We start from the raw sequence: 19,634 nt of genomic DNA, 5'->3' as shown, positions 1-19,634 counted from the left end.
CATGACTATGTGATGAATTCAGCTTTTCTTCTAACTGGAAACTAAGTTATGAACAGACTTGGCAAGATGCAGATCATGGTAAACAATTTTTAAAAGATATTTTAAAGAATCTTTCTGCAGAAAAACTAGATTGATACCTCAAAGGGCTTAATGTTGCTTAAATTATGTTCTTTTGTAGATTGCCAACTACTTTCTTTTGTTGATTCACTAGAGGAAGCTAGGTGTTTGACCTATTCTTTTTCCCAGTGAGGAGAGGAAAAGAGTGGCCTCATCTCCCCTGTGCATTTTGCAGGGAGCCTCATGCCATTTGCCCTACCTCACTTGTATGGGTTGCCCTACTGTATATATACTTGTAGCAGAGGTCTTGGAAGACTGAATTCTATTCATGTCTGGGAGAAAGACAAACAGGGTGATGAAGTTGAAAGCACAAAGATAGCACTAGTGATTGACTAAAGTGACTCAATCAGAGTATCATGGAGGCCGTGTCCAGCAGTGCATGGTACTCCCTGTGGTCTCCCAACACCTCCATCTTAGCCTGAATGGATGTCTTTGTGCATTCTCCTGGGGGAGCTGAAGGGGGGAAAGTGGAGGGCAGGTCTAAAAATGTCTCTGTGACTAGGTGTGTCCAGTGTAACTTCAGCCGTTGCCAAGCAACCTGCTAACACAGGACCCTTTGGTTTGTGGGAATAAACTGAACTCTGTGGGATTGCTTGGTGAGGTCCCTGGTAGAGGGTGTAAACAGCAACACCAACAGAGGGAACTTGTGCTGGCATATAGGGTGATTTATGTGATGGAAAGCTGAGCTTACCGCCTAATTTAACCTGTAATTAGTTGTAGACCAAAAGTGTCTTGGCTTCCAGGACTCATGTGATCGGTGCCTTTCTATGTGTGCGTGTCTGTCTGTGTTGGGGTTGGGGTCGGTGTTATTTGGAACATAAGTGAAGGACATCCAGTTGAGGCTGCTGCTGCTTTTTTTTTTTTTTTTTCTTCCGTTGAGGTCTCTAACAGCAACACTAACTTGATGACTCTGGACATCTCTTCCCTGGTCACACCCTGTTACTTCATACCTTGTGACTCTTCTTTCCATTCTCTCCATAGTCAATTCCTCTCCAGAGTATTTAATTAGCTGCTTTAAGAATTAGATATATCAAGACAAGTAGGTGTTATACTGAAAACACTACCTAAAGAAACATGGTTCCTTGACATTTGTAGGGGTAGGATGACTCCCTGCCCACTTAACTTGGGGTTGCAAGTTTCTAAATACGGCATTTCACAGGGAATTCTGGGCCCTCACCTCAATGATCAACAAGTCTCTCTACTTGTGAGTTTCCTGGGCCTGTGCCCCCAAATCTTTATTAGCTCCGTTTAAAATTTAATGTTATGCTTGGATCAGCTTATTTTATTTGACTCCAAATATTTGAAAAGTAATTCAGAAGTACATTTTAAATTTAAACTCAAGTTCTTAAGATGCCAATCTTGCGAAGATTTTAATTAAAACTAAAAGTATATTTAATATACCTTTGGCTGAAGGCCAAATTGTGTAGTGTTAAAAATAATTCTGAGGCTGAGACCTTTTATCACCATTATAGAATAAAATTTCCACATACAGGGAAAAATTTGTTTAACCTCCATAGATTCAGTTATAAGGAATTGTCTTCTTAAAGCATTCTAGTAAAAGGCATGTTTTGAAGTTTGATTAATATGAAGAAAACTGATTTTTCTTTACTTTTCTCTAAGTAGTTATTTTCTTTATGGTATGTGGACTAAAGATTTTTTTTTTCATGAATATACATGATGTTGGAAGGTTTTTTCCCTCCTGGTGAAATTTAAGGCAACAAGGTTATGTTTGGTTTTTAATTGATCTGCACAGTAGGCAAAAAATTTCTATTAGTATTTTTTCTTAAGGTAATGTCATCAAGGTTCATTCATATTATAGCAAGTGTCTGAACTTCCTTCCTTTTTAAGGCTGAAAAACATTCCACATGTGTATATACCATATTTTGTTTCATCCATTCATGTGTTGATGGGCATTTGAGTTGCTTCTGTTTTTGGCTGTTGTGAATAATGCTGCTGTGAAGGTGAGTGTACAAATATCTCTTTGAGACCCTGCTTTCAATTATTTGGGGATATACCTAGAAGTGGAACTGTTGGATCATACAATTCTTCTATTTTTAATTTTTTTTAGGAACCACCATATTTTTTTCCTTAATGGGCACACCATTTTTACATTCCCACCAACAGTGCACAGGGGCTCCAAAAGCAATTTTGTGGTTTTTCTTTAAATATTAACCATGTATCTTCAATGTTGCTATGCTCACATTATCCTAACAGTTTATTCATGAGGTCTTTAGATTTTTCTACATATAAAATCATACCATTAAAGTTATCACCATGATGGAATGGGTGAAGAATCTGACTGCAGCAGCTCAGGTCACTGTGGAGGTACAGGTTCCATCCCTAGCTGGGCACAGTGGCTTAAAGGATCTGGTGTTGCCACAGCCATGGCTCGGATTCAGTCCCTGACCTGAGAACTTCCCTATGCCATGGGTGTGACCATAAAAAATAAATAAAAATCATATCATCTGTGAATAATGACAGTTTTATCTCTTAATGGATATGCAAATTGAATACTAGATGGCAGTAAAAAGTGAATGTATTATAGCTACATACATTAATGTGAATAATTCTTAAAATAATACTGAATTAAAGAAGTCACAGGAGGATACTTTATAGGATGACTCACTTTATTTAAAAGTTTAGAGACAAAATTAAGTAAAATATTGTTACTATGAATACATACGTAGGTGGCAAAACTACGGAGAATCTGAACGAACATGATCAGGGACAGGTGCATGGAAGCAGCTGCTCTATGGCAGTATTCTTTTTAAATTTAGGTTTTCCTTTCAACCGTATATGTGTATTTTATAAACTTCTGTATATACCGTGTTTCACAATGAAAGTTTATTAGGTGAAGTCAGAAAACATAGGCCTGTCTCACCTTATGTAGAAAAAAAAATTGCTTCTTTGTATTCTATTTTTTAAAAATATACTCAAACATTAGATAGATTAAAAAGAACTCTGAACTAACAATTTTTCCTGAAATGAATATAGAACTAGGGGTTCAGTTAAATTGATTTTTCACACCCTTGTGAGACTTATGTAAATGTCAGGCTCTTTTCTAGGAAGTCAGAGGTAACTTCTAAATGGAAATAGTTGGCGCTTAAAAGATAATTCAGAAAATTATTGGCTTGGTCGCATTTGCTAGTAACTTTTGAGTAAATGTAATGCTCCCAAGAAATTCTCCTGTCTGGTAATGGATGCTTGAAGCCATTGTATCATAGTGACATTCCTTGTACTGACTGGTTGATTTCGGCAGCTGTGCTAGAAGGGATTCCAAGCTACCATAGTACATCAGGATGACAAGAGGTTGTGGCTCTGTCATCTACTCTTACATTTCTAGTAGTGTGGCACTTAAATTGACTTTCTCCCATGCTGTATTCTTTGAAATCCTTAAACAAACGATGTTCACGACAGTGAATTTAAAATATCCTTCAAAGAGTTTCAGTCAGCTGGGCCACAGGCATTGTGTGTGTTGGGCATCTGCGTTGTTATCACCCATATGTTGCCCTCACCTGGACCAAGCCCTACCAGGGAAGCAACCACTGCAGTCTGTCCTTTCCTGTCTCCCTCTCCTTTTCCTTAGTGGTTAGTGTCGCATTGTTTGGGTAGGACGGACTGGAGGGCCATAGTGCCCACAGGAGGGCTGTTCCCACTTCTGGTCTTTTTCTGTCACTTGCCCTTCTTTTGAATATAAATGACTGCTGAAGACTTCTTAGAGGCAGGTAACCAGGTAGGTTGGTAATCCTACCACATTAAGAAATAATTCAGAATGAGTCCTACTAGAGTGATAACCATTGGAGAGTCTTAGAGGGGAGTGCTTCATGTTCCTCATTATTTATACCACATAGGAAAATGTATTCATCTTCACTTGGCAGTTAATATCGTATCTTGCAGGGTAAAGGAAATGAGAGTCAGATTAATTTTTGTGGAAAGAGCTGTTAACAGCAGGAATCATGTGGTGAGGAATCCACACATGACATAAATGTATGTTTGACCAAGTATATAGGGATTTTGCCTCCACAGACGAATCAGTGGAGTGTGAACTTATCAACTCCTTTCCTTGTAAAAGACTTCATCCATCATCTGCGTACACACACACACACACACACACACACACTCTTTCCTAGTCACAGACTGTATCACACACACCTCCTTTCCCAGTCTTGTCTGTCTGTCTGTCTCTCTCTCTCACACACACACACCCATAGGTAGTAGAACATAAACAGCAAAGTGTTGGCTGAACATTTACTATATGGTTTTATTTTTTCATCCCTTCAGGTGTTATCTGTCCTCCACCATGATGTTACTAAAGAGTAGACTTGATGACCTAGACTATTAAACAAAAATAACAATAAATATTCTGTAAATGGGTAAAAAATACAATGTGATCTTTTTTTTTTTAATTTATTTTTTGTCTTTTTGCTATTTCTTGGGCCGCTCCTGCGGCATATGGAGGTTCCCAGGCTAGGGGTCTAATCAGAGCTGTAGCCGCCAGCCTATGCCAGAGCCACAGCAACGCGGGATCCGAGCCGTGTCTGCAACCTACACCACAGCTCACGGCAATGCCGGATCCTTAACCCACTGAGCAAGGGCAGGGACCGAACCCGCAACCTCATGGTTCCTAGTCGGATTCGTTAACCACTGTGCCACGACGGGAACTCCAATGTGATCTTTTTAAAAGCTTTCATTCTTGTTATAAGATGTTTAGTCTTGCTTGTACCTCTTTTTAAACAAAAGCGTTTGAGCTTCCACTATGTCATTGTTTCTTTCCTATGAGGGAGGAATTGGAGATTAAGGCTCTGTGCTCATTTCAAACTTGTTTTACTGTTTACACAACTCATTTTCTTACAGGCAAACTTGCTTTTGCTGGGAAAAAAAAAAAAATCTTTCAGATTGCAATAATCACACCCTTGTGAACCATAACAGAGCAGGTACTGTTAGCTTGTTTTGAGTATTTGGCACTGTGTCCAGGAATAGCACAAATATGTTACCAAGAACTGTGAGATCATATATATACTTCTCCAGAACTACACTGCATTCATAGTGCACCAGAAATATTTACAGATTTGATGAATTTTGTGTATCCTATTTGCTATGTTGAAGCAAATCAGGAATTCTGATTTTTTGAAGGTAGTCCAAGAGATTTGGATGTTCTCACCAGCCAAACAAATGTTTATAGACTAATTTTTCCCCCTCTTGTACTCCATTGTACTATAAGCGAACCACTGTGCGTGCGCAAGGGAAGTTGCCAACAAGAACCTAATGTTGAACCAGAAGGGCCCTGGACGTTAAAGGAAATGTAGTTGAAACTTTCCGCAGAGAAAGCCAGACTCTTTAAGCGAGCATGGCAATAACCCTGGTATTGATTTGGTGTAACTTCTCATAGAGCTGTTTGAATTATTCTTTTTATATTACTTTTTAAATTCCAGATTCAACCCTATGAAAAGATAAAGGCCCGAGGCTTACCTGATAACATATCTTCTGTGCTGAACAAGCTGGTGGTGGTGAAACTCAATGGTGGTTTGGGAACCAGCATGGGCTGCAAAGGCCCGAAGAGTCTGATTGGTGTGAGAAATGAGAATACCTTTTTGGATCTGACTGTTCAGCAAATCGAAGTGAGTAGTAATGTTTAGCCTTTCTCATGAGTTACCACAATTGTTCGTAGTTGTTAGGTTATTATAAATGTTATAACAGATGTGGATTTGAGCTAGTCAAGGGGCTTGCTATCTGTACTCTATTTATTAGTATATTAAAACAGCTTTGGTGTTCCTAAGGACAGATCCTTAGGATGATGCAAAAGGTTTCGATGTTTAAATAGGATTTGTAGTTGCTGAAATCTCTGGATCTATTTGTATTCTTCTCCTTTGATCACCCCACCCTCTTTCCCCTTCTTTCTCATGGTAGCTGTCATCACAGCTGGGATCATCTGGCTTTATTAACCCCTTTTGGGAGGCTGGGGAGAATTTCACATATCTGGTTAGGTGCCACGGAAGCTAAGAACTATTGTTGGCATCTCTCTTACGATAAGGTCATTAATTATAAGCATAAGCTCTTCGGGGGTGATGGCCCTAGCTGTTTCATCTCTTTATCCCTAGTGTCTCACACAGTACTGGCAACTGTGGTAATAAGAGCAATTGTAGTGGCTGACATTTATCCAGCACTTATTGAACACCAGGTATTATTCTGCGTTTTTTACATGAATTGACTCATTTGTTCCTGTCATCAACTCTGTAAAATAAGCACTATTATCATTTTACAGATGAGGAAACCAAGGTATAGAAAGGTTTATTTACTTGCCCAGGGTTCCCTAGCTAGTTAGCAAGTGCAGAATCAAACTCTGAATGTGGGACAGTCTGACTTCTAAGATCCTGTCTTCTTCTCAGCTCTACATTGCCTCCTAGCTCTTCTTAGAGATGGAAAAGATTTCAATTGGGGTGTGATTTACACTTCTTAGGCTGAATCCAGAGAAGAGGGACACATGTCTTGGTGACATTGTACTTTCATCCCCGTAGCGCTTTGGACACAGAGTAAAAAATGCTTAGTCGGCACTTTCCCATCCACAAAGGCCGTAGGGCACTGTGGCTGGGCACCCAGCTCGAGTCGGACCAAGGGGCTGGGAGTTGGGGGTGTCCTGGCTCTGCTGCTGACTTGACACCCCTCCGGGCTGTAAAATGAAGACAGCAGTTTCTGTCTCATTGGGTTGTGAGAAAGTATATGGTTAATTGCTTGGCAGAATGGCTTATGGCAAGTAATTATATTTGATTTCAAACCTATATATTTTGCAACTTATAGATGATGTTTTGGACATTTTGTAAGTAACTATTGAGAGTTAATTTTACACTTTGAAGCAAAGGAAAAGTAAGTCTGGGTAATCCGATGGTTGTTTTCCTCCCTAGCATTTGAACAAAACCTACAATACTGATGTCCCTCTTGTTCTGATGAACTCTTTTAACACAGATGAAGATACAAAAAAAATACTACAGAAGTATAATCACTGTCGTGTGAAAATCTACACTTTTAATCAAAGCAGGTAAAAGGAGTAATAAAATCAACTCTGGGGGATGTTACTCCTGGGAAAGGACTTTTTTGTTTTGTTTAAACAGAGCAGCCTCAAGATGTATGTGTGCCAAAGACTGTTTGCAAGTATTTAATGCCTTAAAGGCTGAATATTTGTTAATGGGTATGTGATAGTTATAATCACTCCTTGATTATGTAACTTCCTTTTTTTTTTTTTTTTTTTTTGCTTTTTTAGGGCCACATCACGGCATTTGGAAGTTCCCAGGCTAGGGGTCGAATCAGAGCTGTAGCTGCCAGCTTATTACCATAGCCACAGCAACGCTGGATCCTTAACCCCCTGAGCAAGGCCAGGGATAGAACCCACATCCTCATGGATCCTAGTCAGGTTTGTTAACTGCTGAGCCACAATGGGAACTCCTGTGATTATGTAACTTCTATTTCTTAAAAGAGAATCTGCTTGAGATCCTGGTTCTCACAAGAGGTAAGAGGCAGACAATCTGTGCTGTTGATTTTCTAGGGAAGAAAGAGAACCACCCCTGAACATGTCTGTTAGTGAGAATGGACAGCATTTCCCATCAGCAAATATATTTGAGAAAATTTACTTAATATATCTTTCCTCTTGGAGAGCCATAAAATATATTACTATCTTAAAAATATGGGGTGTCCTCCCATCTGAATAGCTATAGAATACTTTTTTTTTTTTTTTTTTTTTTTTTTGCTTTTTAGGGCCCCACTTGCAGCATATTGAAGTTCCTAGGCTAGGAGTCAAATCAGAGGTGCAGCTGCCAGCCTACTAGAGATGCAGCAGCGCTATCTCGAGCCACATCTGTCACCTATGCTGCACCTTGCGGCAAGGCCAGATCCTTAACCCACTGATTAAGGCCAGGTATCAAACCCACAACCTCATGAGTACTAGCTGGGTTCGTTACTGCTAAGCCACAATGGAAACCTATGGAATGCTTTTTTAGCAAGTATTACTATCTAGGAAGCTGAGTTTGGGGGCAACACAGATAATGAGAGATTTTCTAAAGTGGATTCACTTATGATCAATTACTACTGATAGACTGAAAAGGAGGGAGGTTTTATTTAACTTTAAATGGATTGTTTACGTAAAGATCTGCAGTGCTCTACAGACTTGATACTGGAACAACCTTTTTCTTTTTTTTAAGGTACCCGAGGATTAATAAGGAGTCTTTACTGCCTGTGGCAAAGGATGTATCATACTCAGGGGAAAATACAGAAGCTTGGTACCCTCCGGGTCATGGAGATATTTACGCAAGTTTCTACAACTCTGGTTTGCTTGATACCTTTATAGGTGAAGGCAAAGAGTATATTTTTGTGTCCAACATAGATAATCTGGGCGCCACAGTGGATCTTTATATTCTTAATCATTTAATGAACCCACCCAATGGAAAACCCTGTGAATTTGTCATGGAAGTCACAAATAAGACACGTGCAGATGTAAAGGTAAATACTGAGAGGAAGCAGTTTGGGGATTCACATCTTCACATATCATAGTTCAGACTTCTTACTGGAAAGTTCTACATTAAGCAAAACCTGCATTTATCCACTTGATGACCTAGCGTGGGACAGAATTCTAGAGTACCCTATGTTCCATCTGATATAACAATGTATATATAAATCTAGATTTAATAGTGGTAAAAAAATCATCTTTATATCTTGAATAATCTATATGGGCAATTTTAACTGAAAAAAATTCCTCATATGCCTATAGGATAATCTGAAACATATGTGAGATCACTTTCAGTAAGATTATTCAGACCTCTAATATTCTTATAGTTTGGTACTTAAGTGTTTTTATTTCATTGTTCCTTTAATGAAAATTTACTATTTCTACAGTGTATTTTTTTATGTTTTTATCACTAATATCTGCATCGTTTCAAAAAATGCAGTTTGATGCAAAGCAAAGATTTGTTTTTTTTTTTTTTCCACTTTGTTTAGTGATGATGACACTTGCCCTCTGATAAAATGGTACATAAGGTTTTCTTGCTATCCTCAGGGAGTGAGAAAAGTGGGCAGTGTGTGACTACTGGTATGGTTGGTCCATGGGCTGGGTTCTGTGCCTCTTAATGTTCCCCTCTTCCCACACTGCCATGGCCCCTGGGCTGAGGTCACTCAGGTCACTTCTCATCCACATGTGCCTCTGTTTTGCCTTTACACTTCTTATCCTAGAGGTAGTCAGAGCAGGCTCGGAGGTGGTAGGATTGGGAGGTTCAGGGATACAGTGGTTTGGGAATAAGAGGAATGGCTGTTCCTCTAGCAGATCTTTGGAAAGTGAGAAAGCCTCTGGTGTATTCCTAGGGCTTTTTATTATGGACAAGAGGACATGTATACAGCACAAAATGACAGACAACCTGAATTACTGTCTTTGGTTCCACCTTCATACGTGTGATGCTTTGTATCACAGATTGAATCACTGCCAATGCGTTTTATTTCAGGGGGATTTTATCATCAGTGTCTTTGCTGTATCATTCGTAGACTGTAAACAGTGTGGAATGCTGTGATTGGGAGAGATGTGGAGGTACTCTTTTCTACCTTTGCAGGGTGGGACACTTACTCAGTACGAAGGCAAATTGAGACTGGTGGAAATTGCCCAAGTGCCAAAACCACACGTTGATGAGTTCAAGTCTGTATCAAAATTCAAAATATTTAACACAAACAACCTATGGATCTCTCTTGCAGCAGTTAAAAGACTGCAGGAGCAGAATGCTATTGACATGGAAATCATTGTGAATCCAAAGGTAAGCCAGAGTTGCATCCCATCAGGTTCCCTAGTTCTACACACAGACCCACTGCCCACTCCCTCTGGCCCATCTGTTCCATTGGTCACTCCTTTCTGCCTGGTCAGTTTCTCCAGTTACCGGCCCCATCTTTCAGAGTCACATCCCTTTAGTGTGCCGAGCAAGCCATGGTGCCCTTACTTGACACTGGACTGTGGTAATGGCAAGAGCACTAGGCTCAAAAGTAGAGGACCTACCATAGTCTTGTTGCTGTGACACTTATAGGCTGTTTGGCCACAGGCATCTGCATGGGTTTTCTGAGCCTTCGGTTCTTTATTGTAAAATGGAAATGTTACTGAACAGAAGAATTATGATACTGAAAAAAAGATCACATACATATAAGCATCTGGCATATGGCAGGTGCTTGAGAAATGTCAGTTCTCAAATCTTTTGTTTCCTTTAATGGATCTTTGAAACCACTCCCCAAATATTAACTAGCCTATATGGAACTAAGTTGCTAAAACCTATTTTCTCTCTCCTGCTCCCTTTCTTACAGACTTTGGATGGAGGCCTAAATGTCATTCAGCTAGAAACTGCAGTAGGGGCTGCCATTAAAAGTTTCGAGAACTCTCTAGGTATTAATGTTCCGAGGAGCCGTTTTCTGCCTGTAAAAACCACATCAGATCTTTTGCTTGTGATGTCAAACCTCTATAGCCTTAATGCAGGATCTTTGACAATGAGTGAGAAGCGAGAATTTCCTACCGTGCCCTTGGTTAAATTAGGCAGTTCTTTTACAAAGGTATGTAATTATAAAGATATGATATATATATATATATATATATGGATTTGGGTTCTTTTTGGGGTTTTTTGTTTGTCTTTTTAGGGCTGCACCTGCGGCATATGGAGGTTCCCAGGCCAGGGGTTGAATCGGAGCTACAGCTCCCAGCCTACACCACAGCCACAGCAATGTGGGATCCGAGCCACGTCTTTGACCTACACCACAGCTCACGGCAACACTGGATCCTTAACCCACTGAGCAAGGCCACGGATTGAACCTGCAACCTCATGGATACTAGTCGGATTTGTTAACTACTGACCCATGACAGAAACTCCTGTTTTTTTCATTTTTGACTGCATTCACAGCACGTAAAAGTTCCCAGGCCAGGGATCAAACCCATGCCACAACAGTGACAATAACATATCCTTAACCCACTGAGCCACCAGGGATTCCATGAATTTGTATTATTGTGTAATAATGTGTAATTATAAAGATATGATACACATATGAATTGGAGTCTAATTACAGTCTTCATGGCTGATCTGTTATATTCTTCTGTGACATCTTTTAAAGAGAAACAACCACAGAAGATGAAGATGTAACTCATTTTTGAGCAGACTGCTGTAGAGTAGAAAAGAATGTTTAAGGACATTTTATTTTATGTCTTACTGCTTTCATTAGTGAGACAGTGTTAATTCCAGTTTAACAGAATTTATTGAGCCCCTACCATGTACAAGGCAGTGTCTCAGGTGCCGGGTATTTAGCAGTAAATAAATAGATAAAAATTTTGCCTTCATGGATATTCAGCTGGGATAAGGATTATAATAAGTAAATCAAATGTATACTTTGCCAAGTGATGGAACATGCTAAATAAAGCAGGAGTAGGGAGTGTGTGGGTAGGGTGGTGGTGATGTCATTTTACACTGGGTGGCCAGATGGCTTCACTGAGAAGTTGAGTGCCATGCAGGTATCTGAGGCAAAAAGCATTCTAGGCAGGGGGAATATGAAGTGTAGTAAAACCCGACCCTAACACGGTAAGTGGAATCCAAAAAACTTAATCACATAAAAGGCTGTGATGTTAATGCAGCGAGAGGGGATCCCAGTTCAATCTCATCCTGGTTGTGGTTTAGTACCACCTGGTACTGCCTCATATATTCGTGGGCTATGATTCTGGGTCCTGTGGCTGCCTGGTCTTCAGTGCCTCCCTCATCAGTCCTGGTGCTGCAAGGACCTACCGTCTTTCCACATCCTGACACAGAGTTGCTAACCATTTTCCACCAAGCCTCATCTTCCCTCCCACTCTTTCTAGCCTCTTCATACCCTGCAGGAGGTAAGAACTTTAGCTGCCTCAATTCGAGAATAGCGGCTGGAGTTCCCGTCGTGGCGCAGTGGTTAACGAATCCGACTAGGAACCATGAGGTTGCGGGTTTGGTCCCTGCCCTTGCTCAGTGGGTTAACGATCTGGCGTTGCCGTGAGCTGTGGTGTAGGCTGCAGACGCGGCTCGGATCCCGCGTTGCTGTGGCTCTGGCGTAGGCTGGTGGCTACAGCTCCAGTTCGACCCCTAGCCTGGGAACCTCCATATGCCGAGGGAGCGGCCCAAGAAATAGCAACAACAACAACAACAACAACAAAAAAAAAAGAAGACGAGAATAGGGGCTGAGTGGGAATGGCTAGTTGCTCTGAAGATGTTCTAGGGACACTAGCAAGCACAATATGGCTAGAGCACAGTGAGCAGGTGGGGAGAGTTTGTAAGGGAGATAACAGGCCAGGTTGTATGAAACCTGGTAACTGAATATTGGGCATGTGGCTCTTTTTCTTTCTGGTGGATGAGAAGCCACTGGAGAGTTGTGACCTCAGGGGTGAAGTGAGCAAGGGTACAATCAGGAGGACAGGGAATAGGCTGTTGCTGGAATCCTGGCTTTGACCAGGGAGGTTGCAGTGGAACTAGTGGAATGTTGACATTCTGAGATATTTTGAAAGTTGTATCTACAGGATCTGCTGCTGGACTAGGTAGGAGGGGAGGTTAAGAAACAGTTGAGTAAGGAAGGCTTCAAGATTTTGGGGCCTGTGGAGCTGGAAACATGGAATTGCCATTTACCAAAACTCAAGAAGGCTTAGGTAGAGTAGGTTTGGGGGAGCAGAATGGAGAGTTACATTTTGGAGGTACTATACTTGGAAATTCAAATGGAGAAGCTGAATGTAAGAGTCTGGAGCTCAGAGGAGAGATCTAGAAGAGATAGGTAAATTTGAGAGTTGTCAGTTTATAGCTGGTATTTAAAGCCATGAGATAAGGATCACCTAGAGAGTAAATGGAGGGGAAGGGAGAGGAGTCCAAGAATTGAACCCTGAGGAATTCTAAGGCTTAGAGGATGGAGATGAGGTGGAGGAAGCAGCTGAAGTGATTGAGGAGCTATAGGTGAAGAACTCAGTAGAAAAACTATGAATATGTGTGGCCTGAATGCCAGATGAAGAAAATGTTTCAGGAAAGAGGGAGTGACCATTGGTGTTAAGTGCTCCTGCTGATTCATGAAAGATGAATGTGAATTCTCCATTAGATATAACAGTGTAGTGGTTCTGGAAGTCTGACCGGAGCAGATTTAAAAGAGAATAGGAATTCCCTGGTGGCCTAGGAGGTTAAGGATCTGGTGTAGTCACTGCTGTGGCATGGGTTATATCCCTGGTCTAAGAACTTTGGTATGCTGTGGGAACAACCAAGGGGGAAAAAAAAAGAGAAAATTAGATGAGAAATTGGAGATGTGAATGTAGAAAAACTTATTCAAAAGTTTCGCCTTAAAGAAAAACAAAAATGGAGCCATAGAAAGGGATATAAGATTTGAGGATTTGTTTTTTAAAATTGGGAGAATTATAGCATGCTTTATACACTGATGGGAATCGATGCAATCCAGAGGGAAGGAACACTGAAGAGGAAGAAAGGAGGATTGCTGGACAGTAGGCATACGAAGGGTTAGTTGGAATAGAAGGGGTCCAACCTCAGTACTAAGAGGAAGAGGCTAATGAGCTAGGGGGCAGAGTGGGTGGTGGTGGCAGAAGCCAGTGGAAGTTTTCCTGTTGCTTCTATTTTTCTCAGGAAAATATGAAACAAGGCCATATAGGGCAGTTTCTAGCACCAGTAAATCTTAGAAAATAACAAGAAGCAAAGACAGTGATTATTTATTTATTTATTTATTTATTTTTGTCTTTTGTTGTTGTTGTTGCTATTTCTTGGGCCGCTCCCGCGGCATATGGAGGTTCCCAGGCCAGGGGTTGAATCGGAGCTGTAGCCACCGGCCTAGGCCAGAGCCACAGCAACGCAGGATCCGAGCAGTGTCTGCAACCTACACCACAGCTCACGGCAACGCCGGATCGTTAACCCACTGAGCGAGGGCAGGGACCGAACCCGCAACCTCATGGTTCCTAGACGGATTCGTTAACCACTGCGCCACGACGGGAACTCCCCTTTTTTTTTTTTTTCGTCTTTTTGTGTCTTTTGTTGTTGTTGTTGTTGTTGCTGTTTCTTGACAGTGATCATTTATAATGATAATTTGTGCTATTGCTCTTCCTAAGCTATATTCCATTTCTTCTCAGTCCTGCCCATCCCATAAAGCCCAGCACCAGTCTAACTTTAAACCGTGATGATCTCTCCCTTTTTTTCCAACCAACTCCAGATATTGTGAACTACTTTTCTAGCTCTTAGCATGTTGGCTGGTTAGCTTTTTATTTATTACTGTTTTTTAAAATGCCTGATCTACTCAGCTGTAGTGTAAATTACTTGATTGGTCTCTATGCATAGGCTGTTACAAACAGCTCTCACTGTACATACAGTGAGTGCTTACTAAATAGAGTTGTTCCCATAGAAGCCCTGAGCTTGACCATAGTTCAAGTAAACTATCTTGTTAACTTAATCCCTGCTTTTCTGTTAATCCATTTTTGAAACAATTTTTATGTTTCTATTTTTCTTCAGGTTCAGGATTACCTAAGGAGATTTGAAAGTATACCAGATATGCTTGAATTGGATCACCTCACAGTTTCAGGAGATGTGACATTTGGCAAGAATGTTTCATTAAAGGTGTGTTATGATGAAAATTACAGTTCTTATAGCTTTACAAGACAGGTTTCATTTTCTAGTCCTAAATTTACCTTTACTTTAAGGAATACTTCTTAGTCTGTGCCAGGTGTTTATAAGAAATACATTTAAAACTTAAATAGCTTATCACAATATTTAGTATTGATACTGTCTTCCATAGATAAGCAATAGTTAAAATACAGTCATAATTGTTGTATATAGGGGTTTTTTTGTGGAATATAGCAATCAAATGGAAAGCAAACACTAAAAATTGAACTGGTATTATTTTATTGAAATATGACAATCTTTAAAAGAATCACTGTTAAATTAGCCATTAGTTCACTAAAGATGACTATGAATGAAAGTAGAAAAAAATGACAACTTATACTGATTATATTCTAATCCTGTTAAAGTACTTTGTTGCCATGAGTATGAAGATGTTCATTCACAGTCTGTAGTGCTTGGGTACTGTGAGTATCTTTCCAGCCTAGTATAGGAAATAGGAAAACTATGGGTTATGAGTATTAAAGCTCAGAACCAAAGATACAGTAGTTTTTTCCTAATCAAGTATATCTTAAAATTCCATATCTAGATTTCATGTGCTCTTCCTATTAAAGCTATTTAATTGAAGATTTTTTAAAAACCCCAAAAAGATATATATATATATACACACATATATATACACACACAACTTTATTGCTGATACTGATCTAAACAGTTTCACTGAAGACATGAAAAATATATCATTAAACTGTTCTTTAAAAAAAAACCCAAACCCATATGTAAATATAAACCAAGCACCTTTTAGTTTATGAAGGTAGAGAATTCTGGTGGCCTCGCAAGTAGTTCTCTGAAAGAGCCAGTCATGCTGTGGCACTGGGTCCACTTCCCTCTCCTAGATTCCTTGCCTCCTTATCAGAGACAGTACCAGAACTACTACCAGCATGGTGACAGAAGGACACATTACAATTTTCCTTAATGTGTTGCTTTTCATGTTTAATATTGTTTATAAATATTTTAACTGGAGTTTCTACGTGAATGTGATAATTGTAAGAAAATCAATTGCATTTCAGCTACAGTTGCGAGTACACTTTTGCTTTTTGTTTTCCTGTCCCTTAGGGAACAGTTATCATCATTGCAAATCATGGTGACCGAATTGACATCCCACCTGGAGCAGTATTAGAAAACAAGATTGTATCCGGGAACCTTCGTATCTTGGACCACTGAAATGGAAAATACCATGTACACTTTATACTAATTATGGGCTGAATGGTTTCTTACAATTACATGTTCTCTAGGATTCTAAAATAGGCAGGTGCTTTACTCTGTTACCATACCCTGCAGTGTTAATTTCTAAAGTAGAGTTTTCTGCAGTATGCTTTTAGTCTAAGAAAAGCATAGGTGGAAGCAATACTTTTCTTTTTCAAAGAGGATCCTGAAAGTTAATTCATCTTAAAGTGCAATATTGTTTAATCTTAAAACTGGGGCAGCTCTGCTGGAAAATCTTTTAACGGAGGCCTCAATAATGATCACTTTGAACTGCTTGTGATTTCAGAAATAAAGCTGTGAAGCAATACATGTGTACACTTATACTTTTCAATGTTAACTTTATGAAATGGTGAAGAAAAATGGTTTATATACTCTTGCTAAACAGTTACGCTTAACGGTCGGAAGATTTGCTCTTGGAATACTTAAGTGCTCACTGGCCAGATACCTAACAAATCCAGTTTTTGCATTTACCTTAAATTAACTACATCATTATTTCCAAGAATTAAACTTGAAGGCATTCAATACCTTTCATCTAGTTCTAAAGCGGGGATGCCTGACATGCTTTCCACAAGACTTTATTTCCATTTATCGAAATAAAGGTGTTTCTTTTCCCAGCGGAAGGGGGAGATGGGGTGGGTGGAGGTAGGGCATTTCTTTCACATCTTTGTTCTCTAGTATAGTGGGGGGTGGGGGGTACAGCTTTATAAAAAGTTACCTTTCCTTGAAGCTTCATTTCTTGAAGCTTGCTTGTTGTCACTGAGAAATGTTCATGAATAACCTTCAACCAATGACTTGAATTGTGACTTTTCTCTAAGAATGGGTTACATTTTCCAATGCTTCCATACTTGTTTTTGAGTAAGCTGCTTGTTTAAAGTTTACTATATTCTATTAAAAAAAAGTTGTCTTTTAAAGTCTGATAATTTTTTACAGCTTTATTTTAGACAGTTTAAGAACCAATGACATACCTCTGTAATGATGAAGGAAAGAAAACAGGCTTTCCTTTCAGGAAACCAAAAAGCACAAACTAAGACTGTTTCATTGTACATAATCACCACAAGGTTAGGCACTCTGACAGGTTAGGCAAGATTCCTGGTGTGAAGTGATGCACAGGCACTTTCATTTGTAGAGTGCTGCTGATTCTAATTTTGAAGGTAGGTATTATAAAAGTCTTTAAATAACTTACTCATCACCTTATATTTCTGGCCCCAACACAGCAGCCTATATTGTAAAAGTTCTGTTCCTTCCTGGTCTTTGTTCATACACACATTGAAAGTAACTTACCAACAAGAACCCAAGGGGGCCATACTTCAGTGTTATCTCAGTGTTAAAATAAGAACTCATAAGTAGGCAGAATATATGAAAATGTATTCTTACCTCTGTTAGAAATAAAAAGGAAAAAAAAAAAAAAAAAACCCAAACACCCAACCCTTTATAGATACTTTTATAAAAATACAGCTGTTAAAACTGCAGGCTCTCATATACCATATCTGAAACATATTTAAATTAGTATAAATAAACACCAAAAATCTTACTCTTTAATTACTACTGTGATCAGCCTTTCAAGTATTTAGACTATTCTGGAAGGCTTTACGCAGTTGACATACAGCGGTGGTAGAAAGATTAAATATGGGTCACACAAAGCCTAAAACTTGACATTGGTTACTGAAACAAAAATTGATGAATTCCTAAATCCAAGCAATCAAAAGATGTTTATTTTTTATAGAAAGATCTGTAAAAAAATAATTTTCAAACAGCTTTACTTTCATAGAGAAAACTTTCTACAGAAGTTGACTAAGATTTTAATATTTTAAATTGTACCATCATTAAATAAGGTGGGACACCATATGAATTTCATTGCACTGGAAGAAATGCAAAGCATTTTTTAATATAAAGTATACAGAGCATTCTAGTCAACTACAGCTGTGTTACAGCTATGTGTTCTTTTGGATTTGGTCCAAAGAAACCTGAGTCTGTTTCCATAGAGAATGAAAAATGTTATAGATACCTGATCAGTTACTCCTCTTTGAAGGAAGCACACAAATGGCATTCCTTGTAGATCCCACTGAATCCCAGTTTCCCAACACTGATACTTTCCTTTTCCCCTTCCCCAACCCCAGTTCGCTTTGGGTTCCAGGTTCAGTTCTTGCGTCACAGGCATCCATATTTCATCATAAACATACATCCTGTGGTCAGATGAACTACCCAGTTTTCCAGTATGTCATCACCTTTTCTGTTCCCAGATCTCGGCCATGTTTAGGTCCAAATCTTTAAGGCCTTTTAAGGCTTGAAGATTTCCAGTGTAAAAAGCTACATCTGCTGTGACCAACCTAGACATCAGAGAGAAAATTATTTTTAATCTCACTTTCTTTTCAAATAAAGTAGCAATGCTCACAGGGTAAGAGTCCTATCCTAGCTTATAAGGATTATTATTTAAAATTTAGATTTCTTAGGGACCAAATGTCAACAATTTAGGATTTTTGCTATCATATAGTCAGATCATTTAAGTGCTCTCTTTCAACAACACTGAAAATGAATAAACCAGTGCAGGCTGGACCAGTTTCGTAATTAATTCTGCCCAATAAAATAGATCTATAACAGTATGAAATACAAAAGAAAAAAAACAGCTTATGCTGGTTTTTTTTTTTTTTTGATCAGTGCCACTAGAGCATACATGTATATGACTAGTGAAATCAAGGGAAAGAGGTTTCCTGAGTGCCATCCTAAGAAGTTAAATGAAGGCTGGGACTCATATATGTAAATACTACTGGATATAAAACTTGATATTGATAATATAACAATACTTGATGAAAAAAGAATTACACTTTTGAGTACTGAGCTGTCACTTTAATGCCTATGTCACACTAATGTCTGAAAGAACACTCCTGGAAAGAATGTTCAGAAAAACAGAAATATCAAAGTTCCACCACACAGAGAATAGAGATTGGCCTGGTTAAATGTATGTGTTGACAGATATGGACCAGGGAGAAACAAATAGGACATCTTGATTTAGTATTTGTAAAAGAAGAAAAGCAGCTTTGCTATTTTAATGAACACATAAGTTGTGGATTGTTGGACCACAAGGGACAAAGGTATTGTAAGCACCCTTAATATGTGTACTAGACTAATTTATTAATACCTTTGGACTTAGGTACTCAATGTTTCAGCTTTTGTCACATAGAATTTAGTAAGGACTATATATTCCTCATTTAAAACTCATCAAATTCGGGCTGCATTAAAATCCACGGATTCTAAATTATCACATTTCTTGTGATAATATATTAAGTACACTGAAACAGACATCGATGGCTCAAAAAACTACAAAATCTTTTTAAAGCAAGCTTCTCATTAAAAATTAAATGAAATTAACATAAACCTCCATTTTAAAATATCATGTTTAATAAACAACTATTTACAGTCTATATAAGAAAGTACATGGAAAATATGTTTTACATCAAAGTTGAAGAATTCTGTTTGATAAATGAGCACATTAAGATATCTGTAATATATATAAAACCAACAAAGGATTAGTTTGAAGGCATATGCAAAAATTGAAAATCAACAAGATCATACTCAGAAAAAATGGGCAAAGAATATGAACAGAAAAAGTCACAGATGAGAACACCTGAATGACAAATATATGAAAAG

General features: G+C 38.9%; 2 protein-coding genes across 11 annotated transcripts in view; one reads left to right on the top strand and one right to left on the bottom strand.

Moving 5' to 3' along the window:
- UGP2 (UDP-glucose pyrophosphorylase 2) overlaps nucleotides 1–16,895 on the top strand; it is a 57,022-nt gene extending 40,127 nt beyond the window's left edge. For 3 of the 5 annotated variants that reach the window (XM_021085838.1, XM_021085837.1, XM_021085836.1), the window contains exons 4-10: nucleotides 5,550–5,735; nucleotides 7,017–7,150; nucleotides 8,307–8,604; nucleotides 9,702–9,899; nucleotides 10,435–10,677; nucleotides 14,619–14,723; nucleotides 15,840–16,893. In XM_021085838.1, the coding sequence (XP_020941497.1) occupies nucleotides 5,550–5,735; nucleotides 7,017–7,150; nucleotides 8,307–8,604; nucleotides 9,702–9,899; nucleotides 10,435–10,677; nucleotides 14,619–14,723; nucleotides 15,840–15,947 (1,272 nt within the window). In that variant the 3' untranslated portion in view covers nucleotides 15,948–16,893. 5 annotated transcript variants of the gene reach the window in all.
- VPS54 (VPS54, GARP complex subunit) overlaps nucleotides 14,151–19,634 on the bottom strand; it is a 122,102-nt gene continuing 116,618 nt past the window's right edge. For 3 of the 6 annotated variants that reach the window (XR_002342640.1, XR_002342639.1, XM_021087458.1), the window contains exon 23: nucleotides 14,151–18,316. Coding sequence is in view for 4 of the 6 variants with exons in the window: in XM_021087458.1 (XP_020943117.1) it covers nucleotides 18,211–18,316 (106 nt within the window). In the remaining 2 variants the exon portion in view is untranslated. The remainder of the gene's footprint in view (nucleotides 18,317–19,634) is intronic. The other 3 variants (XM_021087460.1, XM_021087462.1, XM_021087459.1) reach the window with 1 other exon arrangement.

This window comes from Sus scrofa, chromosome 3 (genome assembly GCF_000003025.6).
Source record: "Sus scrofa isolate TJ Tabasco breed Duroc chromosome 3, Sscrofa11.1, whole genome shotgun sequence".
Taxonomy (NCBI): domain Eukaryota; kingdom Metazoa; phylum Chordata; class Mammalia; order Artiodactyla; family Suidae; genus Sus; species Sus scrofa.
This window is presented reverse-complemented; position numbering and strand designations above follow the sequence as displayed.